A 23,777-nucleotide genomic window follows, 5' to 3' on the forward strand; every position below is an offset into this window, starting at 1 on the left:
CCTTTTGTATGAGAGTGTCATTGACCCTCGTCGCAGCCTCTTTCATCTCCTCAGCTGTCTCATAACGACAACCTCTAAGGTTTTCCTTGAGGTTATAGAATAACCAAAAGTCACAAGGAGCAAGGTCTGGATTATAGGGAGAGTGAGGAAGAGTCTTGATAGCCATTTTGGTCAAATAGTCTGCGACAAGGATGGAGTTGTGGACTGATGCATTCACACAAATCTTTTGCATCTTCAGTTCCTCGTGTATAATTGTGTTTACAGTTCCCACACTGACATCAAACTGTGTACTTATTGTATCTATAGACACACTATGGTTCTTATCCATGAAATTATTTATTTAGCCAATCAACTCTAGGTTTCTGACTTCCTTACTATCCCACACCTCTTATCATCTCCCACAGACTCCCTGCCTTCCTTGAATCTCCTATGCCATTCAAAAACTAATGCTCAATTCATGCAAGATGGTCCAAAAGCAGTCTGAAGCATTCCATACGTTTCTGTGGCATTTTTTCTAAGTTTAAAAAATAATTTTATTGCATATCTGTCTGCTAAAGTATCCTCACGTCCAAATTGCATTTTTTAAATTCATCGGCTTTGACAATCAGGCTTCAGTAGGGTTTATTCCAATTCCTGTTGTCGCTGTTCATTTGAGCCTAAAATTATAAACATTGGCCAGTCATCTCATAGGATGTATAGCAATAACTTACTGAATTTTCAAGAGTCTCTGACATTTTTAAATGCATGTATGAAAAAAGTCTGTAATCTTATTGAAGGCACCTTGTATTAGCTGTAATATTAATGGAATTTAGAAGTAAGTGCTTTTTTTGTATATTTGCTGTAAGTTATTAGAAGTTATATTTGATTGGAGTACATAATAAGGGGAAAGATTAAATAAAGACATGTACAGACCATAAAATTAGATATGAAATGAATGATTTAATCTTAGTTCCAGATAAGTTTCAGAAAAAAAAATTTCTTATGAGAAGTATTATGTCGTAGATTGAATCAATTATGAAGATCGTTATAAAATATTTTTCTCTTTTGATAGACATGTGCAGGTATGTGTGTGTGTGTGTGTGTGTGTGTGTGCGTGCGTGTGTTTTGCAGTAAAATTTTACTTATAATAAGTAGTGATGGGACGATTCCAATATTTTTCCAATTCCAATACAATTACCGATTCCATACTAAATTCCTGATTCTGATACAGTTATCGATTTTGATTCTGATTCTTTATAAATATTTAAATATTTAACTGTAGATTTGGTATTTTTCCCAACTAGTATAAAAGTACATGTTATGTATTTTCTCAGTCGTGAAAATGCACTTGTGGGGGATGATCGATATATTTTAGTTTTATTTATAGTTTTTAATCAATAAATATTTACTATTTTATCATTACTGCCAGAAGTGAAAGTGAAAGATTTTGTTTTAAACAAAATCAAATAAAAAAAATGAAACAACTAAAAGAATCGCTTTTGACATCAGAAAATAAGCACAAATTTTTCTGATTCTGATACCATACAAATTTCCGATTTTTCAAATTTCCAATACTGATTAATTGTCCCGACACTAATAGCAAGTAAGCATTTGCGTTTTATTACTGAGGGAAATTATCAAGTTCTGCATAATTTACTTGCTATGAGTATATTTTTTTATTTCTACAAAATCATCTAATGAGTCTGTTGAAGTAAATACTAAACCAAAAACAAAAAATATATTATTTTATAATATACTAGCAGGATACCTAGCTTTGTCCAGGATCATAATTTCCTTACATTATGTAGAATATACATTAATAAAAAACTAATAGTTAAAGTGAAAAATCAACTACATATTGTGTGATTTTAGTGCATTGGAAATAATAATCTTATCTTCTTCTTTCTTCTTCTCTATCTTTCTTCTTCTTCTTCGTCTTCTTCTTCTTCTTCTTCTTCTTCTATCTTCTATATTCTTTTCTTTTTTCTATCTTCTTCTTCTTCTTCTCTTCTTCTTCTATCTTCTTCTCTTCTATCTTCTTCTTCATTTTTTTCTTCTATATAATAATTTGATTGCAGAAATTCCCCCTTGGACCAAATTATGATAGGTTTGCAATGACAGATGCCACATTCAAATTTATTGCATCTAATCTTTTACTCACCATCTTATGTAACTTATGAACACCGTTACAGACACATTTATTAGATTTAATAAAATCTTATCTTATTTCCTAGGAGCGACATTATCACAATTGCCAAGACCAAAAGACGAAGTGGCTCATATTTCCTCCTCTAACTGAAAAGTCCTCCTATTCTCCTAAACAGGACCGGGTACTTCTACAAACATTATGCGTATATTGACCTGACACCGTTATTAACTGGATTGCACACTCATACACTTACAACTACCAGTACACTTCGCTATTCAAAAATATTGATTTCTCCCCCCATAACAGTCCACCTATTGTCATTGGCTGCAATGATGACATTCTATTATTCTGGATTATATACAAACATACACACTACGGCAGTTCAATCGCCACACATTGTTATACATCATTTATTCCATTTAAACTCACGCATGTCATCACGCATTGCTATGAATCATTAAATCACTGTAAAGTTACACATGCCTTTTTCCATTACTCTGGACCGAGGCAGAAAGAGTTTTTCGGCAGCTGCATCCATGACTGAGCAGCCCTGTTTAGGATCCACTCTGCTCACCCCAGTAGTGGAGCGGGGTTAGAAAAGGTACCCCTAAAAATAGCCTGCCTCAAAAAAACCCCTGTCTGGACTACCGCATCCAGAGGGATCACCACCACGCAGTTGGAAAAAGAAAGAAAACCTACACTTATATTTTGGAACCTGGAATGTGAGGACCCTCATGCACAACAAAACAAGTGATCGACCCGAAAGAAGAACTGCCATTATCTCAAGAGAGCTAAGGAGGTTCCAAATTAACATAGCTGCGCTCTCTGAAACCCGACTGGCTGACGACGGGCAGCTGAGGGAGGAGAAAGGCGGGTACACCTTCTTTTGGAAAGGAAGGCCTGCAGAAGAGCCACGTATCCATGGCGTGGGCTTTGCTATAAAGAACAGCCTCATCCGCTACCTCAATGAGCCCCCTGTGGGCATCAATGAACGCCTAATGACCATGCGCCTGATGCTTGCGGGCAGCCAAATGGCCACTGTGATTAGTGCGTATGCTCCAACGCTTGATACACATGATGAAATAAAGGAGACCTTTTATGCTGACCTTGACACCATTTTATCTGGGGCCCCCAAGGGGGACAAGATAATCCTACTTGGAGACTTCAATGCCAGAGTGGGACGAGACCATCAGCACTGGAGAGGAACGCTTGGAAGAGAGGGGGTTGGGAACATTAACTCAAATGGTACACTCCTACTGACAAAGTGCTCAGAACATAACCTCATCATCACGAACACACTTTTCCGACAAAAAAACGCATTCAAAACCATGGATGCACCCTCAAAGTAAAATCAGGCACCTCATTGACTATGTCATTGTCCGTGCCAAAGACCGCTGTGATGTGCTGAACACCAGGGCAATGACCAGTACAGACAATTGTTGGACCGACCACCGTCTTATTCGCTCCATCATGTCTATCCATTTAATGCAGAAGCAAAGGATGCAAAAAAGACAGAGCCGACCAAAGCTGAACATCGAGCAGCTAGGCGATATCACCTACCAACAACACCTCCAGGCGGCTCTTAGCGCGGACCTGCCCAAGCAGTATCCGCATGACGCTGAAGAGCACTGGGACAAGTTGTCCTCTGCCATCATGGACTCCAGTATAAGTATCCTAGGACAGAAAAAGCGGAAACATCAGGATTGGTACGATGAAAACGATACCGAAATCCAACGGCTTATAGACATCAAGAGGCAAACTTTTATCACCTAGCAGAATAACATCAATAGCAAGGTTAAAAGAGCTGCCCATACCAAGGCTAAAGCGGCTGTCCAATCGACAGTCAGGAAGCTGAAGAACCTCTGGTGGATGAAGAAGGCTCAGGAGATCCAGCAGTTTGCTGACTCTGGGGACACCAGAGGATTCTTTGAAGCCACAAAAGGGGTATACAGCCCCAGCTACCGTTCTTTGACCCCCCCCCTTCGGTCTAAGGATGGGCTCACGCTGCTGAAAGGAAAGGGAGAAATAACAAATAGATGCATTACGAGGATCTTCTGAACAGGGACACCACTCCAGAGATGGAGGCCCTTGAAAAACTCCCTCAACAGCCCATAATTGAGAGCATGGGAGAACCACCCAGTCTGGAAGAGGTGCGGGATGCAATTAGGAAGATGAAAAACAACAAGGCGGCTGGTTCTGACGGCATCCCAGCAGAAATCCTGAAGAAAGGCGGACCTGATCTTCTCAGACACATCCATGCCCTGCTGCTCAAAATATGGGAGCAAGAGAAAATCCCTGCACAACTTGGAGATGCCCTAGTTGTCTCCATCTTTAAGAAAGGAGACAAGGCAAACTGTGGGAACTACCGGGGCATTTCTCTCCTCTCTACCACAGGGAAAGCCCTAGCTTGGGTTTTGGCCAACAGGCTTAACACCCCTTGCAGAAACCATCCTTCCCGAGTCCCAAAGTGGCTTTCGACCAAATAGAGGCACGATGGACATGATCTTCACTGCTTGTCAACTCCAAGAAAAGTGCAGGGAGCAAAATTTACCATTATACATGGCTTTTATAGACCTTACTAAAGCCTTTGACTCAGTGAACTGTCAAGCCCTTTGGCTGGTTCTTGCAAGGTTTGGATGCCCAGAGAGGTACATTCGGGTACTGAGACTGCTACATAACAATATGTCAGCTACAGTCCTCAGTAGTAGTGGAGATGAAACAGAGCCCTTCAGGGTTGACACGGGAGTGAAACAGGGATGTGTCATTGCCCCAACTCTGTTCTCCATCTTCATTACTGCTATCCTCCATCTCACGGACAAACATCTTCCCCGTGGAGTTCGGATTATGTACAGAACTGACGGGCGACTTTTTAACATCAACAGATTTAGGGCCAAAGGTCGAACGAACACCATATCTATTATGGAGCTACAGTATGCAGACGATAACGCCCTTGTAGCCCTCTCAGAAGAGGACCTACAGTGTACACTGGTTGCCTTCACGAGGGCATACAAACAGCTAGGACTAACAATCAATATAAAAAAAAACTCAAATCCTCCATCAATCACCACCAAACAGTACTCCAGTCTCACCCCCAAACATCTCCATCGACAACACTAGACTGGAAAATATGGACCACTTCCCATACCTAGGCAGCATCCTATCATCAAAAGCCAACATAGATGATGAAATACAACACTGTCTCAGCTGTGCCAGTGGGGCTTTCTCAAGGCTAAGGAAGAGAGTATTTGAGAACTGTGACCTTCTGGCAAAGACCAAAATCATGGTATACAAAGCTGTCTTGCTGCCCACTCTTCTCTATGGATCGGAGACCTGGACCACATACAGGAGGCACGTAAAAACCCTGGAGACGTACCACCAAAGATGCCTCCGAAAAATCCTCAGAATCAGTTGGAAGGACCGACACACCAACACCAGCGTCCTGAGTGAGGCTGACATTCCTACTATCATCACTACTGTTGGTCAACGCCAGCTCAGATGGACTGGTCATGTTGTCCGAATGCCGGATCTCCGCCTCCTAAAACAGATTTTCTACTCTCAGCTTGTTGAGGGAAAGCGTGCCCAGGGTGGCCAAAAGATGAGGTATAAGGACAACATCAAAGTAAATCTAAAGCGGTTTCACATGGACCTTGAGACATGGGAGGATGTGGCTGGGAGCAGGTTGGCATGGAGGAGCGCTGTCCACGAAGGTGCTGCGCTTTATAGCAGTGACCTAAATCAAGCTGCTGAGGATAAACGCAAGCACAGAAAGGACAGATTATCAACCAGACACACCCAACCCCACCCCACCACCACTACCTTTATCTGCCCAAATTGCACAAGAAAAATTGGGTCTAGGATTGGGCTCTATGCTCACCTGAGGACCCACAGAAGCCACAACGGAGGAAAGTCTTACTCGGACACGAGTGACCGCCGATGACGATGGTGATTACCATTATTTACATATTGTTAGAACTAAAACAATTACGTTGAATCTTTCTATGCAGCGTATCCAGTTTTAGTGTCCTATATTTACCTCAATTACATTTTGACCAACTAGAAAACATTAAAAAATAATTAGCAATATATTTAATATACTCCATGTTTCTTATATTTTCTGTTTCCTTATATACTTTTTCTTTCAGCTGGAAGGGAGGTGTTATGGTGGGGTTCATTATTTATAAATGTTTGCTCACATGTTTTTCTTCTTTTTTTTTTTTCATTTATAAAACTTTCAATTTTTGATTAAAACTATTACATTTATTTTTTTGTCGTTTTTTGTGGGCGTTTTATTTATTTATTTATTTTTTTGTATCAAATACAAACGAAAGCCTTCATTTCTTTTTTTTGGTGTGTTTACTTTTTTAGGGGAGGTGGATTTATAGATTGTTACATTTAAACAATTACGTCGCAGACTTCTTTACATCATATCAGGTGTTACCATCTTATATTTATCTAAATTACATTGCAACCAAATAGAAAACTTTCAATAATACTTAAGAAGACGAAATATATAATCTACATTTATTGTATTATTCGTTTCTTTTTTTATGAGGGGGAGAAGGTTTTTTAACAGTTCTTAGTGTCCAAAATTATTGCATGACTAAATAGAGGAATAATAGTAAACAAGATGAACTTTATGTTGTTAATGTTGATTTTTAGCGTCCAAAATTATCACATAAATGAATTAATCTTGAATGAGAGGAATTTCACTTTTTTAATGTTGATTTTTAGCGTCCAAAATGTTCACATGACTAACTGAATGAATCTTAGTAAATGAGACGAGCTTCACTTTTTTAATGTTGTTTTTAACGTCCAAAATTTCGACATTAATAAATGAACGAATCTTAGTAGAGACAAACTTCATATTTTTAATGCTGATTTTTAGCGTCCAAAATTAATACATGACTAATTGAACGAATCTTACTAAAAAAGACGAACTTCACTTTTGGAATGTTTGTTTTTAGCGTCCAAAATTATGATGACTAAATGAATGAATCTTAGTAAACAAGACAAACTTTTTTTTAATGTTTGGTTTCAGCATCCTATACTATGACATGAAAATTTGAACGAATCTCTCCCAATCAGAAGATGGGGTGTCTATTCCGAGAGCCATTCTTAATATAGGGGATGTTGCAGCTTACCAGAGGAGGGTGAGGAGGTGCGTTCAGAAATCCATTATTACCACAATGAGCTTGGGCATTGGGCGACAGCAACAGTACTTTACTGTTTTTACAAGGGGGGAGGCTTGATTATAGATCATTTTTTTGGTTGTGAAATTTTTACTTTAGATCCACCTACACACTTTCTTTTAAAATGACGACTTTTATATGTTTTCCACTAGGCTGATTAAGAACATCCGATTTATATTTGCTGGATACAAGTAGTTTTCCACATATAAAGCTTGTATTATGCCCTTATGAACAGTTCTTAACATGAGGAGGTTGGTTGTTAAGCAACAACAACAATAACCGTACTTTCAAAACAGCTCTACTAATAATTATTTTAACATTGAGGACTATTAGATCATATATATATATACATGACTATAATATATATATATATATATATATATATATATATATATATATATATGGATGACTATATACATATATGTGGATGACTATAATGCTCCCAATCTTGGGTGTGATATACAAATTACCATTAGCGTATGAAGCGATGCTCTTTGTGTAAACAAATTGAGCTTAGGTATTTGGACAATGTCAAAACATTGTTAATTCACTGCCCACATAGCAGCAGCCATATAGCGCAATGGTTAGAAGCTCCGAATATTGTTTAGGCGATCGGGTTTCGATGCTGGCTTGAGGTAGTTGCTTGTCTAGCCGCATTGATGAGCTGTGAAACAGCGAAGCAGTATTGTATGTGGATGACTATATATATACAGTTAAAGTCGAAATTATTGGCACCCTTTCAAGTTTTGCGTTTTTTAGAGAAAAGACATTTTTTCTCTAATTATTTTGATTAAAGTGTTGATGAACATTTATATCGACCATCTACAGATCTCCTGAAACACTTTTAGTTGCACTAAAAGTGTATTTTAGTTTATTATAAATATATATTCAAAATAAATATTATTAATGATAACAAAAAAAAGACGAATTCAAATTTATTGGCACCAATGATTTTTATGATAGAATTCACGATATTTTATGTAAAATAATACTTATTATGATTTGTGTATTGCATCATCTTCTCGCACGTTCCAAAGCCTTCTATAAATAACATACATTAGTCAATCCTTCACTTTATCAATAACACCAGACTGCAAAAATGGCTAAAATTAAGGAATACAGTTTCGATGTTAGACAGAAAATAGTGGATGCACATATGAAAGGTAGTGGATACAAATCCATTTCTAAGCGTTTTGAAGTTCCTGTCTCAACAGTGAGAAATATTATCAAAAAGTATGGTGTTTTCAATATGATTCAAAACTTGATGGGTTGAGGCCGTAAAAAGAAACTTTATCCCAGAACTGTACAACAAGTCATTCAAGAAGTGTAAAAGAACCCGAAAACTACTGGTAAGAAAGTAGTCCAACAATTGAGCAATCAAGGTATAGAAATTTCTGTTTTGACATTGAGGAGGGCACTGAAGTCACACAGGATTCAGGGGTACCGACCAAGGAAGACTCCTCTCCTCTCCAAGAAACATATCAAATAGTCCACTTAGAGATGGCATGGGAGTTTATTGACAAGGATTCAACTTTCTGGGGCTCAATAGTATGGTCAGATGAGACTAAAATTGAACTTTTTGGCAGCAGAGATGTGTCATTTGTGTGGCGGAAGAAAGGAGAAGCCTTCAACCCAAAGAATATAGTCCCTACGGTGAAGTATGGTGGAGGAAACTGTATGTTTTGGGGTTGCTTTTCGGCCAATGGCACTGGAAAACTTGTCACTGTGGATGGCATCATGAGGTAAGATCAATACATTAAAAATATTGACTGAAAATCTGAAACCTTCTGCTGAAGCCCTTAGTCTTGGAACAAACTGGGTCTTCCAACAGGACAATGATTCAAATAATACGGCAAACTCGGTGAAGAAATGGCTTTTGGATAATGAAATAAACATCATGAAGTGGCCAAGTCAAAGTTCGGATTTGAATCTAATGGAAAACTTGTGGGCTGTGGTGAAGGCGAACGTGAAAAGAAGGAGACCAAGGAACCTGAGGGAATTAGAAGATATCGCCAAGGAAGAATGGTTAAATATGGTTGATGTGTGTAGGAATTTAGTAATGTCGTATAGAAAACGTCTGGAAGCTGTTATTAAATACAAAGGTTTTGCAAGTGGCTATTAATAAAGGGTGCCAATAAATTTGAATTTGTCTGTTTTTTGTTATCATTAATAATATTTATTTTGAATATTTTATAATAAACTAAAAGTGTTTCAGGAGATCTGTAGAGAGTCGGTATGAATGTTCATCAACACTTTAATAAAAATAATTAGTGAAAAAATGTTTTTTCTTCAAAAAACGTAAAAATTGAAAGGGTGCCAATAATTGTAGCTTTAACTGTATATATATATATATATATATATATATATATATATATATATATATATAAAGTTTCTGAATCTTTAGATTAGGATTGGTTATTCATATTATTTGGATTCTTCTGACTGTTCTCATCTTGAATGTTATTTTTACATTGTTTTTGTTGATGTAACCTTCTACCTTCTTCAGGTGTATTTGCAAACATGTTAGAAAAAAAATTCCATTTCTTTCATTCGTCTAAAAAGAGATTTTCCAGACCTTGTTTTGAATTATTTGCTATGGTCAGCATAAGTTTTCTTTCAATCCTTCAAAGCAGTTAATTTAAGCCTTTGGTCGTCCTTCAAAGTGAATGCTCTAGGGCGACCAGATCCAGCTTTCCCTTTTACAAAGCATTCGACTTCGAACCTTTGACCAATTCGCCTCACTGCAGAAAGAGATGTATATATATATATATATATATATATATATATATATATATATATATATATATATATATATATATACTAATCCACATACACTACTGTTTCGCTGTTTGACACACAAAACACACACACACACACACACACACATATATATATATATATATATATATATATATATATATATATATATATATATATATAAACTGATACCTAAGCATATATTATCATATTATATACTAGCAAGAATACGCATTCCTATCTGTTATTTGTTTGCCATTTCTTATGATTTTTTTTAGATCAAACTGCTCTCAACATATCCTACGAAGCGACTGTGAATATGTTGTATGTTGACAGTTTACTGTCTATTTATATCAATAACATTCATCGTATGTACAAATCAGGCTTAAACATAATTCTTTTTACAGTTTTAATTGCTGAAATCGTCAAAAATTGTCACCCAAAATTGGTTGAAATTCACAATTATACTCCGGCTAATGCAACCAAACCCAAACTGGAAAACTGGTATCTTCTTAACAGGTAATAAATTTTTTTTTTTTGTTTGTATGTAAATGTATGTGCATATATGTGTGTAAAATTTACACTAGTTGAACTTTTGCATTATATCTGCATTGAATTTGTAGTAGAATTTGGAGTAAGATTGGTTGGTGTTCAGTCTAATCATTTGCATAATTGATGGTGGCTAACTACATCTCTCTCTAACTCTCTCTCTCTCTCTGTATATATATATATATATATATATATATATATATATATATAGGCTGTTGTTGGGGAGGTATATATATATATATATATATATATATATATATATATATATATATATATATATATATATATATGTATATATATATGGGAATGGAAAATAGGCACACATTTTTCCGATTCTGATACTCTCCAAAATTCTGATTTTTCTGGTCCCCGATTTCAATTTATCATCCCAACACTACAATAAATACTTGTCAAAAACTGTTCCCCTGAGTAATCAAATTTTGTTCATTCCACCCATCATATTTAATCTTCTCATACTACTCCTCATCATTCAAGTAACAATCTATCCATCTTATTAGGCTTTATCCTCGATTAACTTTTGGCCTTGTTAAGTGGTGACTCAAAGTATAAGCAGTAAATACATAAATAATAAAAATGCATTGTCAACATTTTAAATGCTAAAACTTCAAGCACTGTTTTATTAGAACATTTAATGGGAGGTGACGGTAGACATGGACTGACAACCTGGGTGTCCCAAGTTTGAATCCAGTTCATTCCACAAAAATCACTTTCATTGAGGATGCTGGCAACCTTCACATCCCCAGTGTCTTTCTAGAAAGAATTCTGACTAGAAAAATATTAGGGAAACCAATGCTAACAATAGAATCTTTGGATTCATATGATGATGATGATGATGATAATGATGATGATGAGAACAGTTAATGAAGTGACCTTATTTTAAGGGAGAAATGGTTTGCTGTTACCTTTAATCTTTGAAAAATTCTTCTTAAGGTTAAAAAGTTGAGATTTGAAACAAAACACTCTTAACTTCTAAACGTTATACAAAAGCAAAACAAAGCAAAAATTTATGTCCTTCCTGTAGTCGTATATGGACATGAATGGGCCAACTAGATGATAAAATTACATCAGAAAGTAGAAACTTTCTAAATCCAGATTATGCGCTTTGTTGCTGATCAGAAACTATTTATCTAACCACATTGGTATAACAGAGTTGCAAAAACTTACTGTGTAACGTTGTACACCTTTACACATGTGTTAACTTGTAGACATTTCAAGACCCAGCATGTTGTAGTAGAGTATGTCACAAGGAACAGAAGACAAGTAATAACTCCACTCACTTTCCCGTTGTAACAACAATATTTATTTCCAGGTACTTTCCCAGATGAAACATTATTGTACTTCTTCTTTCCAACCTCTGTCCTCTCAAATGTTGTTTCAAACGTACTCTTGTATGTGCTCATATTCTTTTTCCTTACCGTTATTTCACACATGGCTCGTATTTACATATAGCCACCATACACGTGTCCACGCTCTGTTACAACTGGCATACCATCAATATTCTCTGTCATCAAATGTAAAGTCTTCAGATTGTTTGATCACATTAAGTGTTCCAGTGTAGAGTATAATACAAACTAGATGATAAAAAGGTAGATAAAAGGAAAGATAGATAGACAACGTTTGTAAATGAATGAACATCAACATAAACCAAGCAAACACATTAGCCCAAACAGCTGCCCCCAAGCTACCAGAGGCTAAGCATTTTTCTAGTGGCTGAGTTATAGTCCATATGGTCCTGTGCAATTCTAGGATGTTCACCCTCCCAGGCTTTGTCTTCTCACCCTTTGAGAAAGGGATTAGTTTATTGTTAATCACTTGAGGCATGCTTGCCAGGAAATGCCAATAGGGATTGTCGGGCATTTTTTGCAGGCTAGAATTCCTGTAGGGCATTGGCTATTTAAATCCCACTTTCCTGACCTTGTGTCACATTTTTCTGCCATGAAATGGAGATAAACTTTAGTTTGGCTCAAGATTTTAGGGCATAGAGGACATGCATCCTTTGATAGAATTTGAACTTCCGATTTTTCTAAATTTGCTGTGTAGATTTGATGTCTTTTATGATAGTGACCACTATGCAAAATTTCAGCCTGATCAAATGCATAGTTTTTGAGTTATAAAACTTTCGATAGCATAACTTTGGGAATGCTTCATGCAATATGTAGAAGTACTTCATACAATATGGAGAAGTAAGGCTCAGATAAAGCTTAAACTCATCCTTACATTGTCAGGCAGAGGTCCACAGTCTTACAGCTCATTTATGTTTTTGTTTTTTGTAAAAAAAATCAAATATTTTCTCATATCTTTGAATCAATTATTCCGATTGAAATTCTTTCCTCCCAAAACTAATGAGAATCCTTCTGACTCTGTTTTATTGCAGGCGAGTGTTTGCCAAAATGAACTTTGAACTTTCCGATGAGATAATTCGTTCAATTGTGCAATGCAAACCCTTTGCCATCGAACGAGTTTTGATTCTTCTACGAAATCATTTGGACGAAGCATTTCAAAAGGATGAATGTAGCAACAACAGCTTGCAGAAAGAGAAAGAAATCCAAGGTGCAAATTTGTCTGATCCTGTCCATCAAACAAAGGCTTTACCGGTGCAACGCTTACAACAGCGGCAAAAACCATCGCCACGACCCCCTCCACCGCCACAGCAATTTCAGAAAGAAAAACCACCGCAACACATTCCTTTGAGAAGTGATCGCCCAGAAGCAGATCAAGGAATTTGTAAGTTTAAGAATTACCAGCTTTCAAATCTTCTATTTTAGTATTTACATTTTGTTTGAAAATATTATTTCAGAGAAAGGAATGTGTGAAATGCAAAATGGATATCATCATTATCATCATTATCATCATCTAGTTTTGGTATTTAAGGTGATGCAAGTGTCTTGGCTTCAAAGTGGGTAACAGCAGGCAACATCTTATGCCTGCTCTCCATGTGGTCCAATCCATGTGGTCCAATCCATGTGGTCCAATCCATAGGGTTCATATTAATAATGTTGCAAGCAGTCACTTCAGTTCATACGCATTCAAACCAAATTTTTCTTGTTCTTGCATGCATCCCCACGCACCCTGGTATATCCATACGTGTTATTAAGTTGATGCACAGGGTGGCACCGTATACATGACAAAACAACCTGAGACATTAAATGTGTTAGACATCTCAAATCTTGCCAATACCAAGCTTCTAATAGAGCATAGCTGAAGGAATTCTCTTCTCTAGTTTGCTGTCACACATTCACATGATCATGACATTGGCACTATGCTGAAGCCAATGTAAATCAGAAGCATTTATAGCCCATACCTAACTGCCATGTGAGATGGTGAAGCAAGCATAGATTGAAAAGATTTTGCCCCAAGTTCTGAAATAAATATCTAGATGTAAAGATTTGCAGCAGCTTCCCTAAACATCTCTAAACAACACAACAGCAAGCCGTGATAACATGTTCATAATCACTACCAGCAATTCCCACATCAAGTGGGGTGCCATCCATATCCATAAGTTCCATTGTTTGACCATCTATTAAGTGAGCAACATCCAAACGTCTGCAACAAACATAATCTGGGTCAACTATCAGCCTCACAACATGACCACTACACTTCTGGTGAACCCATAGTTAGCACTGGTAACATTCAATGGGATTTACACCTACATCTCTGCAACATCATTGTGGATCAAGTTCAAATCGTATAAGAACTATTATCTTCAATGGAACAATAATATTGCTGTATAATATTGTTCTATCCAGCTATAATGACCTTCTTCTTTTTTCTTTTCTTCACCTACGACAATGCATATTGCCACTGAAGTACAAGAGACTACTATTTTATAGGGGCCATATTTATTAAGAGGTAACATTGGGGAGTTGAACAGCAAGATGTTTGTTCACATTAGATCTAAATTTCTACATGTTGGTATAGTTGGGGAAACAGGGAATAGGGAGAGAATTATACAAGCAATGCTGACGTCCATATTGAATTCTAAATAGATCCTATTATATAAACTTTTTGCTCATATACATTCCTTTTAATAAGGTATCACCATTTATTAAGGCCAAAAGACACTCAAAGATGAGGGTTAAATGAGTACCAAGTGCATGATGAGACAATACAGTGATGATTGGTAATGATGGTAGTGATAAGTAGAATTTGATTATTTAAGAAGATGGCTCAACAAAAATTTGTTTACATTGGATTTGAAAACAACCATATTGTAGTCACTTAGAAAGCAGCCTCACAGTATTGTATTTTTTTGTAAAAATTATATTTCAGCTTTCAGTAATAAGTTATGAGCACTTAATAATGAGGAGTTAATTTCCACACATATTGTGCAAATATTATATAAACAGACCCGTTGATATAGTGTGAATAGCAGCAATAAACTATTTTGTAACTATTTCTTTGTTTAAAGAGTTGTTATAATCAGTTGATTTGAGGTCATGTATGAATCGTATCAGGTGACATCATACTAATCCTCTCACAAACGTTTTACAACTTTTTTTTCCAACAGATGCCCAATTACTAGTTATGAGACAATATCTTTCTTCTTTCACTTTTTGTTATCAGGTGAAGTTTGTTATTATCAGCCTGCAATATGGGCATCATATAGCGTCACGAAGAGGGTGCACAGAGAAACTGCTATCATACCATGTCATTTTCCTCCTTTTACCTCCTTCATGAAAGAATCACCTATGCTCTAAATGTAACAGAATTTACAAATGTTTGTAATACTAGTTGTTTTTAAAACAATCACCGCTGAAATCAATAATTGTATTAGAATCAGGAATTTAGAACAGAATCCGTAATTGTATTAATTCCAATATTTTTTCCGATTTTGATACAATTAAGGATTCTTTTTGAAATTCCAAATTCCGATACAATTACTGATTCCAATTGCGATTCTTTTAAAATGTTTAAATATGTAGCTATAGGGTTGTTTTGTTATATTTTTTATTTTCAGATTACTTTAAAAACCCATGTAATATGTGCATATATTTTCGTAAATATAGAAATACAATGGTTGGGATTGATCTAGTTTTACTGGTAGTTTAAGAATCATTAAATATTTATCATTCTATAATTAGTACCAGCAATGGAAAATAAAGTTTTAAAAAATAAAGTTAAAAAGATCATTTTGGCATTGGAAAACAAGCACTATTTTTATGATTCCAATATAGATTCTAATACTTTAAAAGTTTTGATTTTTTTCGATTCTGATTAATCGTCCCAACACTAAGGCATATATTCATTTAAATGGTTTTGTTCTGTTAAGTTTTATTTCTTTTCTATCAGGATGGGTCTTGTAAATAAATTTCAAGATTCGTTCCTATAGAACTGTGCCTGCAAAAACAATTCTTTATATTTTTTTAAGATGTGACTATCAAAGATATTTTGAATAAATTTATTTGAACCTTTGCCAAGTAAATCATATGCCTTCAATATGACTGGTATTAATGGTGTTTTCATACATCAAACTCTTTACATTTTCATTTCAAGATCTTTACATTTTTATATTTTTTGAAAGACTTTAAAAATGGAATTACACTCTGCAAGAACTCTCATGTAATTAGGAATACATGCTGTGTTTCTATGGTCTTTGATCTCTATGTCTGAGTGATATTTGATTCCTGCATCTGTGTACAGATTAAAATCTAATAAAATTATTTCATGTCCTATGTGTCAGACCAAGCTTGGAAGATATTTACAATCACCATAAATATTAATTATCAATTTCTTTATTTTTAGATGACAATTATAGTAACCAAAGAAAAGACCTTACTGCAGCATCGAACCCGCAAGAGTAAGTATTTCTTATTTCGGTTTATGAAAATTTACGTTTGACAAGAATTATTTCCCTTATATTTTCTATATTTTTCCTGATTTCGTGTTAAGAGTTGTTTGAATTTAACATTATGAGTTGTTGTCCACTTAGGAGTTCTGATAATGCAATTCACTTTTTTCTCTCCTCGGCCAGTGAAAGAGAAATCTTTCTACACTGAGGCAATTCAGTGTGCACCTTTTTAGAGAATTAGATTTTCCCATATAAAAAATCAATCTCGTGTCTACTTCTACCCTTGTAAGGAGGGTAAGTAATTAGGAACTTTTATACATCAACATGGTTATATAAAATAAACAAAATACTTATTTGAATTAAAAAAAAAAAATCATTTCAATTTTTTAAATTCTAATAACGCTCCCAATACTCATGCAAAAATGAAATGATTTAAACGAAAAACATTCTGATTAGAAAATTCATAAAAACAAAATATTTTATTATATTTATGACTTTTTCTTCCTCATTCTGACTCATCCTTCTCAGAAATTTTATGATTGACTTTAGTCTGTGGTATTTACACATTTAAACAGCTGGGATTTACATATTTTCAAATAATAAGCTACATTTTTAAGTGAATCCAACAACATGTTTTTACTGTTTTATGGACGATATTTTATGAAAAATAAAGTAAAATATTGCCTAATTTTTAGATTTATTTATTTATTTATACATTATAATATTACATGAAGAAAAAAATTATGTATTGAATTAAAATTTTTAAAGATCTGAAGTGGTACTCAGATCTCATTAAGATCCTTTTTCCACCACAAATAAAATAAAACAAAATAAAATAAAACAAGTGTAATAAAGGGTGTTTATTTACACAAAAATAACAAGTAACAAACAAATAATTTTTTAGTGTCCAGAAGGTGTGTCTGGATAGACAGTTCTTGCAAATGTGAAAGTTATTAGGACTGCTCGTTGTTTGGACAAGAAAAAGTAGAGAGTGTCCTTTGTTTTCTCAATGAGAAAACAGGCTTAATTTTTGTGTGTGCTAGGAGAAATAAAAAAGAAGGTAAATGTCCTTGCATGCAGCTGAATATCTGCATTATTTGCCATGTATGTGCGTGCGTGCGTATGGATAAGCACTTCTGTGTGTGTGTGTGTGTGTGTGTGTGTGTGTGTGTGTGTGTGTGTGTGTGTGTGTGTGTGTGTGTGTGTGTGTGTGTGTGTGTGCGCGCGTGCGTGTGGATAATTGTGTTTTGTCATGCTGGTGGAAAAATACATAGCAACGGAGTCGTTGATGTGGATAGAGAAGTGAGCGAAGAGTGAAGAATGCAGAGTTCGCGTTTTGTTGGTCTAGATTCTGAGGATTATTTACATAAACTTTTTGTTTTAAAGTTCCCTAAAGAAAAAAAATCACATGATGACAAGTTCGGGGAATGTGGTGGCCATAACCCTTTGCATATTGTTCTCTCTTCCGTGAACATGTCATGAACTCGTGTCAGTGATCTGTGAGACGTGTGGCATGTAGCGCCATCTTGTTGGAAAAAGAATTGCATTTTGCCTTGTGGTGTCAGTTGGTCGATAAGAGAAAGATTAGAGAGATCGGACAACTTTTAAGTGGGGCGCTTAATTTGAAAAAAAAAAAAAGTTGGTTAGAAAAAGATTAGAGAGATCGGATTACTTTTAAGTGGGTAACCCTGTAATTTGGACTTCCTCAAATTGCAAATAAAATTAGTTTTGCAAATATTTTTTTTATTATTTTTTAATTTAATACATTTATTATCCCTTATCTCTGTCTTGTGTGTCTTCTGTATGCTTTCTCTCAGCATTTTTGGGGAATACTAGATATTAACCTCTCTCTGATATTCATGAGGGTTACCATAGAGGAAGTAGATAGAGCTTCTTAACCATGGTGAAGGCAATCCATCTATGAGAAGGAAACTCTGACAAAAATATCAAAAACCGGATAGAAAGCGTTTGTTAGGTCTGTAAAGCAATGTTTTGGTAATGTTGTCACAACCAAAACAGCCACTTTCAATTTGTCATGTCAGCATAGAAGTAGTAAAGCTTAGAAAACTGTCATGAGAATGCTCATGTCAGTGCCAATCTGATCTAAACAGAGGCAGCAAAACATAAAAACTACTTGTATGAATTTAGTTATTGTTGCTGAAATCCGGATATTTTTCTATTCTAACAATTCTTAATTTTTTTCTGTACACTGACATTGTTTCCTTCGGTTTATTATATATATTTGTAATTAAATTGCATTGTGTTATTATTTATTGTGACAATGTTTGGTCTTACAACTTCAGCAATTACTTTGATAATATTTTGTTTTCCTTATGTATTTATTTAATTTCTGTTCTATGCTATCACTTTTAAGCAAATATAAAATTCTCTATATTCTGTTTATCAAGTTACAATTCCCAGAAGAACAAGAAGATGGCTGGAATAGATCCAAGAGAATCTCATGTTCCTCGTTCATTACTCGAGGAAAAGCAACAAGAGATGCTTGCCAAAGACGAAACAATTGCTGTGAGTAAATTTGTTTACAACCGTTTTATTCCTTTTCATTTCTTTTTGTTATTACACTTTTACTGAAAGACATTTTTTTTCTTGAATATGTTTTCTATTTTTCACTTTTTTCTCGTTTTTCCTCTTGTTTTTAACAGATTCTTCAGTCTAAGATTCAACGTTTGGAATACTTGAACCATTTGAAAGACCTTAGAATTGGGGATCTACAAAAGCATATATCTAACCGATGATATTGTGTTCATGGTTGACCATTTCTGCCGTTCAAAACCCAACGAATTTCAAGATTTATTCTTATTTTACATAAAACCAAAAAAGAATGGAATTGAATTCTTAAGTGACTTCATTGGATTTTCTGGATGTCTCTGTTTGGACTATGCACAAGTACAGCTTTAATACAAAAGGCCATATTTTTATCCATAAGATATCAACATGAATATTATAAAAGGATTTTATAGATATTTAATAAGGTTATGTTAGTTTGGCTAAAGGTCACAATTACAGATCAACCAGTAAGAACTACATTGACTATAATGAGAATGGACTGTATCTTTTCCAAACCCGACCCAACAGTAAAGAGCCAAGTTATTTACTAAACTCATTCTAGTCAACTTATTACATAATTCTGTAAAACTAGCCTCCAAATACTTCAAGGTCAACAAGTATAGTGCACTCAGCAAGTAAAATACCTGGTTATTTACTTAGACTAAATTAGAGATACTTAGAGTATCTTACTTTATCCCACAATCGACAACTATAGAAGTAGTTCATAATACTGAACTGGATACAACAATAATGGTGGAGGTAGCTCAATCAAATTGCCTGTATAAGTTATTGTAGTTGGGATCAAGATAAAAAACTACAGAACACCAAGTAAGAAAAGCGACTTGTTATTTACTAAACTTATCTTTCTTTCTTTCTAACAATAATGGGTTACCACTTATCAAGGCTAAAAGCCACTTGAGGATAAAGGTTGATGAGATTGATAGTTGGATGATGAACAATATTATCAGAGGATTGAAAACAATGAATGTAATAGAAAAATTTGATTAACTCAGAGAACTAATTGATAAGTATTTGCTGATATTGGATTTGAAGATGACCATGTTATCATTTACAGGGAAGTAGTCTCAGGGCAATGTGTTCCATAGATGATAATTCTTGGAAATAAATTTGATTCATGGAAATTCTATTTGAACAGAGTTTATTTCCAAAATTTTCCCATGTGTAGAACACATTGCTACAAGACTGCTTCTGTGCAGCATACACATTCTTGTTTTCAACCGTCCAATGTCAATAGATACGTATGATTATCATAATGACAATAGCACAGTACAACAAGCATAGTCCACCCAGTAAGTAAAGAGGATAGCTATTTGCTGCTATCATAGTATGACTCAAGATAAATAAGTATTGAGCACCCATTAAGTATTTAATTAACTACAGCAATAATGAACTAGCTTTGTGAAATGCACAACTCTCTTGTAAGCAATCTTGTTATTTACTGGTCTTAGTCTGGAATAAAAATTACTGCAATATTCAAATAATAGAGAAGTCTGAATGAAAATGGTGGAAGATATTCAGAAATGAATTCTCTTTTTATTATTATTACTCAGTTTGCATTAGTTTGTATAAAAAAAAAGAACTTATATTTAAATGCCAATCTAATGAATAAAATGATATGTCCATATACCTGTCTACTAAAGCTCAAAGACTTCTGAGTGAAATTCAAACTAACTTGACATTTCGACAAGCTATGATGCATTGAGTGGTCATAAGTTACATTGATTAGACTCAGTCGTCATAAGCTATGTTAATTTGATCTAGATGAACATAGAAGGTATATTTTGCTTCTTTTATAGAATAGCAACCATTTTATCTGTTGGCTTTTTGGCTAGGAGAAAAATGAAGTATCTGTTCTGATACTACACTTCACTTTCTGGCCTTACTAAGTGAAAGAGAAACCCTTTTAGACTGAGGTAATTGTTATAGCTGTCCAATGCCTCTTTAGGGCACTCGAATTTTTCCTACATTAAAAACTCTCCTTGTGGGAGGCAAGTAAGTAGAGACCATTTTTGTGTTATTTACATTGTTTATTTTGTCAAACTGTTAATCTCATTAATGACGATATTTATATCTTTATCATATTTCTGGCTATGAATACTTCGGCTCTATTCAAGTTTATAGTTCACCAGCAATATTTTTGGTTTTTAATTTTTATTTGTTTTAGCTATAAGGGAGACAACTCTTTTTATATTATGCTATTAAAAATGGAAGTTATACCCCTTGCTTATTTAAAATTTTAGGTCATAATTTTTCAAAAAATACTTCTATATTACCAGGTGCGGCTACATAATGTTTAAATAAATTGTAGTGAAACATGTTATTATAATGACGATAGCATGGTACAACAATGACAAATGAAAATTATTGAACTAATTAGGAATTCTTTTTGAGATGAATAATTTGCATGATTTTTTTTTTATTTAATTATTTGCAGACTTATCCTAATCTTTTAATTGTTGTTTCACGACGTTTCGGCCAATTATTCTTCTGGCCTTTGTCAGGTGGTTAATCCGACGGGATAGGAATGTTGACTCCCCACACTACATCCATAGCAATTACTGCCTTCCATAGTTGTTGTTGTCTCACCACGGTTTGGCCAACTAATTCTCTGGCCAGCTTTGGGTGGGATTGAAATCACTACCTTCAGACAACCTCACCTAAAAATGTCATGAAACAACATCTATGGAAGGCAGTAATTGCTCTGGATGTAATTGTGGGGGCGGGGTCAACATTCCTATCCTACTGCGGTTAACCACCTGACAAAGGCCAGAGGAATAATTAGCCGAAAAGTCATGAAATAACAACTAAAAGATGAGAATAATAGTCCACAAATAATTAAATAAAATAAATTAAATGAAAATTGGTTAGTCAGAATCCAAGTTTAATATGTCAGCTTATTTATATGTCAGCTATTTAGAGCCAACTTTTAAAATCCCACGCGGTACCTTTATAAATCTATGAGTTTATCAGCTTTAGGTATGTAAGAAACACCAATGCACACAAGCAATCAACAGACATAATTTTTAGATATCGAGAAAGTGTACTTTAATGGCAAAACTATTGAAGTTGTTTAAAAGTTGTTGCCTTAATGATAACAATGGAGCACAGGGAGGAGTAGATGCTAATATGATTGCAAGAATTAAGAGTCAATGATATTGGTGGTAGTGAGGAGGAGGAGGAGGAGGAGGAGGAGGAGGAGGAGGATGATGATGATGATGATGATGATGATGATGATGATGATGATGATGATGATGATGATGATGATGATGATGATGCATTTTCTAAAATATATCTGTTAGTTTATTAGAATTTGTATATTCATAGCCAATCAAAATAAATAACCAGGGAAAAACACACACTTGTCTTATGTCGTTATGACTATGCTTCATGTTAATTTATGATATCTTATGGTGATTATGTTGACATATCAAATAGACCTTCTTTTGTCAATAAACAAGTGCCTTTTTATTTACTCTGACAAGTATTTACACGGTGCCATAATAAAGCCTTTTGCATTTTTGTGACAAAAGACTCAAACAAAAATTTATTTAAATATTACCTGTCTGTGCCGGCTCATTACCACTTTGCAAAGTTCCCTACTTGGAATACTTGAAACCAACCTATTTAATAATAAATATTTCATTCACAAGTTTCTTGTAACCATAAGACTAAAATTTTTGCATGTATTCATTATGAATAAATAAACATTTTGGTAGTTTTAAGAGAGAGAGAAAGAGAGAGAGAATGGGGGGGGGGACAAGTCCGTGAGCGAGTAATCAACCCCTACTTCTCTTTTCTTTTCTCATTTCTACCTTGTGACGGTTGAGTTATGTTAGTTCAATTTAAGAATATTTTTTTCCCAAATTTATGAGTATCTTGGTTTTGTTAAATCACTTTTATTAATTACCGTTAACATTGAGAAAACTTTCACACACACATATATATACTTTCAATTATAGAATATATTAGATATAAAAATGTTTTCCAATTGGCACAATTAATTAAGTTCGATGAAAACGCTTTTACATTTTCAGAGCATATATATCAGCAGTGAATATGCCAAAGCTAAATATATATTTATATTATATTACATTATAATCATAATATTTTATTTTGTATTACACATGTTTTGTTGAATGGTTGACAAACACCAAACAACTCATCAGACACAGTTTATGTTCCTCACAAAAAACAAACAGTTCCTGATTTTTTTTATTAAAGAGGATAAAATCTGGTGAAAATAAGTGGCAATTATTGAGTCATATGATTCATAAAAAGCTTACTTATTAAAGACATATTGGGGCCTTTCAGGAGAGAAGACTGAAGTATTTTTTAAACCCACCAGGATGCAGTAATGTTTAAGGTTCCATGTTTAATCTTCTGTAATTATAGGACCTTAAATAATGGTATAATGAATAACTATATTATGTAGGAATAATAATAATAATAATAATAATAATAATAATAATAATAATAATAATCTATATATTAATAGGATAGCGTGTATGTTATTTATTTTGTGTGTCACGCTTACATCTGAGTGACTGTCATTTAATTGTTATGGACTTCCATATCTTGTAATAAATAATTTTACCAAAAATTCTTCATAAGTTTTGGTTTCGGTTTTGATTATAGCTGATGGCACTTAAGTCATCTATTTTTAAAAAATAATTTTATCAAGGGTTCTTCATAAGTTTTGGTTACAGTTTCGATTATAACTGAAGAAACTAAAGTTATATATATATATATATATATA

General features: G+C 34.5%; 1 protein-coding gene across 1 annotated transcript in view; it reads left to right on the forward strand.

Annotated features, from left to right (window-relative positions):
* LOC145283703 (sperm flagellar protein 1-like) overlaps positions 1 to 20,660 on the forward strand; it is a 36,713-nt gene extending 16,053 nt beyond the window's left edge. The window contains exons 2-6 of the mRNA XM_080132728.1: positions 10,482 to 10,593; positions 13,019 to 13,368; positions 16,387 to 16,441; positions 18,841 to 18,958; positions 19,096 to 20,660. Of these exons, the coding sequence (XP_079988854.1) occupies positions 10,482 to 10,593; positions 13,019 to 13,368; positions 16,387 to 16,441; positions 18,841 to 18,958; positions 19,096 to 19,188 (728 nt within the window). The 3' untranslated portion in view covers positions 19,189 to 20,660. The remainder of the gene's footprint in view (positions 1 to 10,481; positions 10,594 to 13,018; positions 13,369 to 16,386; positions 16,442 to 18,840; positions 18,959 to 19,095) is intronic.
* Positions 20,661 to 23,777: the final 3,117 nt, after the last annotated feature.

The sequence above is a fragment of the Euprymna scolopes genome, chromosome 8 (assembly GCF_053919585.1).
Source record: "Euprymna scolopes isolate OS-2025 chromosome 8, ASM5391958v1, whole genome shotgun sequence".
In the NCBI taxonomy this organism is placed as follows: domain Eukaryota; kingdom Metazoa; phylum Mollusca; class Cephalopoda; order Sepiida; family Sepiolidae; genus Euprymna; species Euprymna scolopes.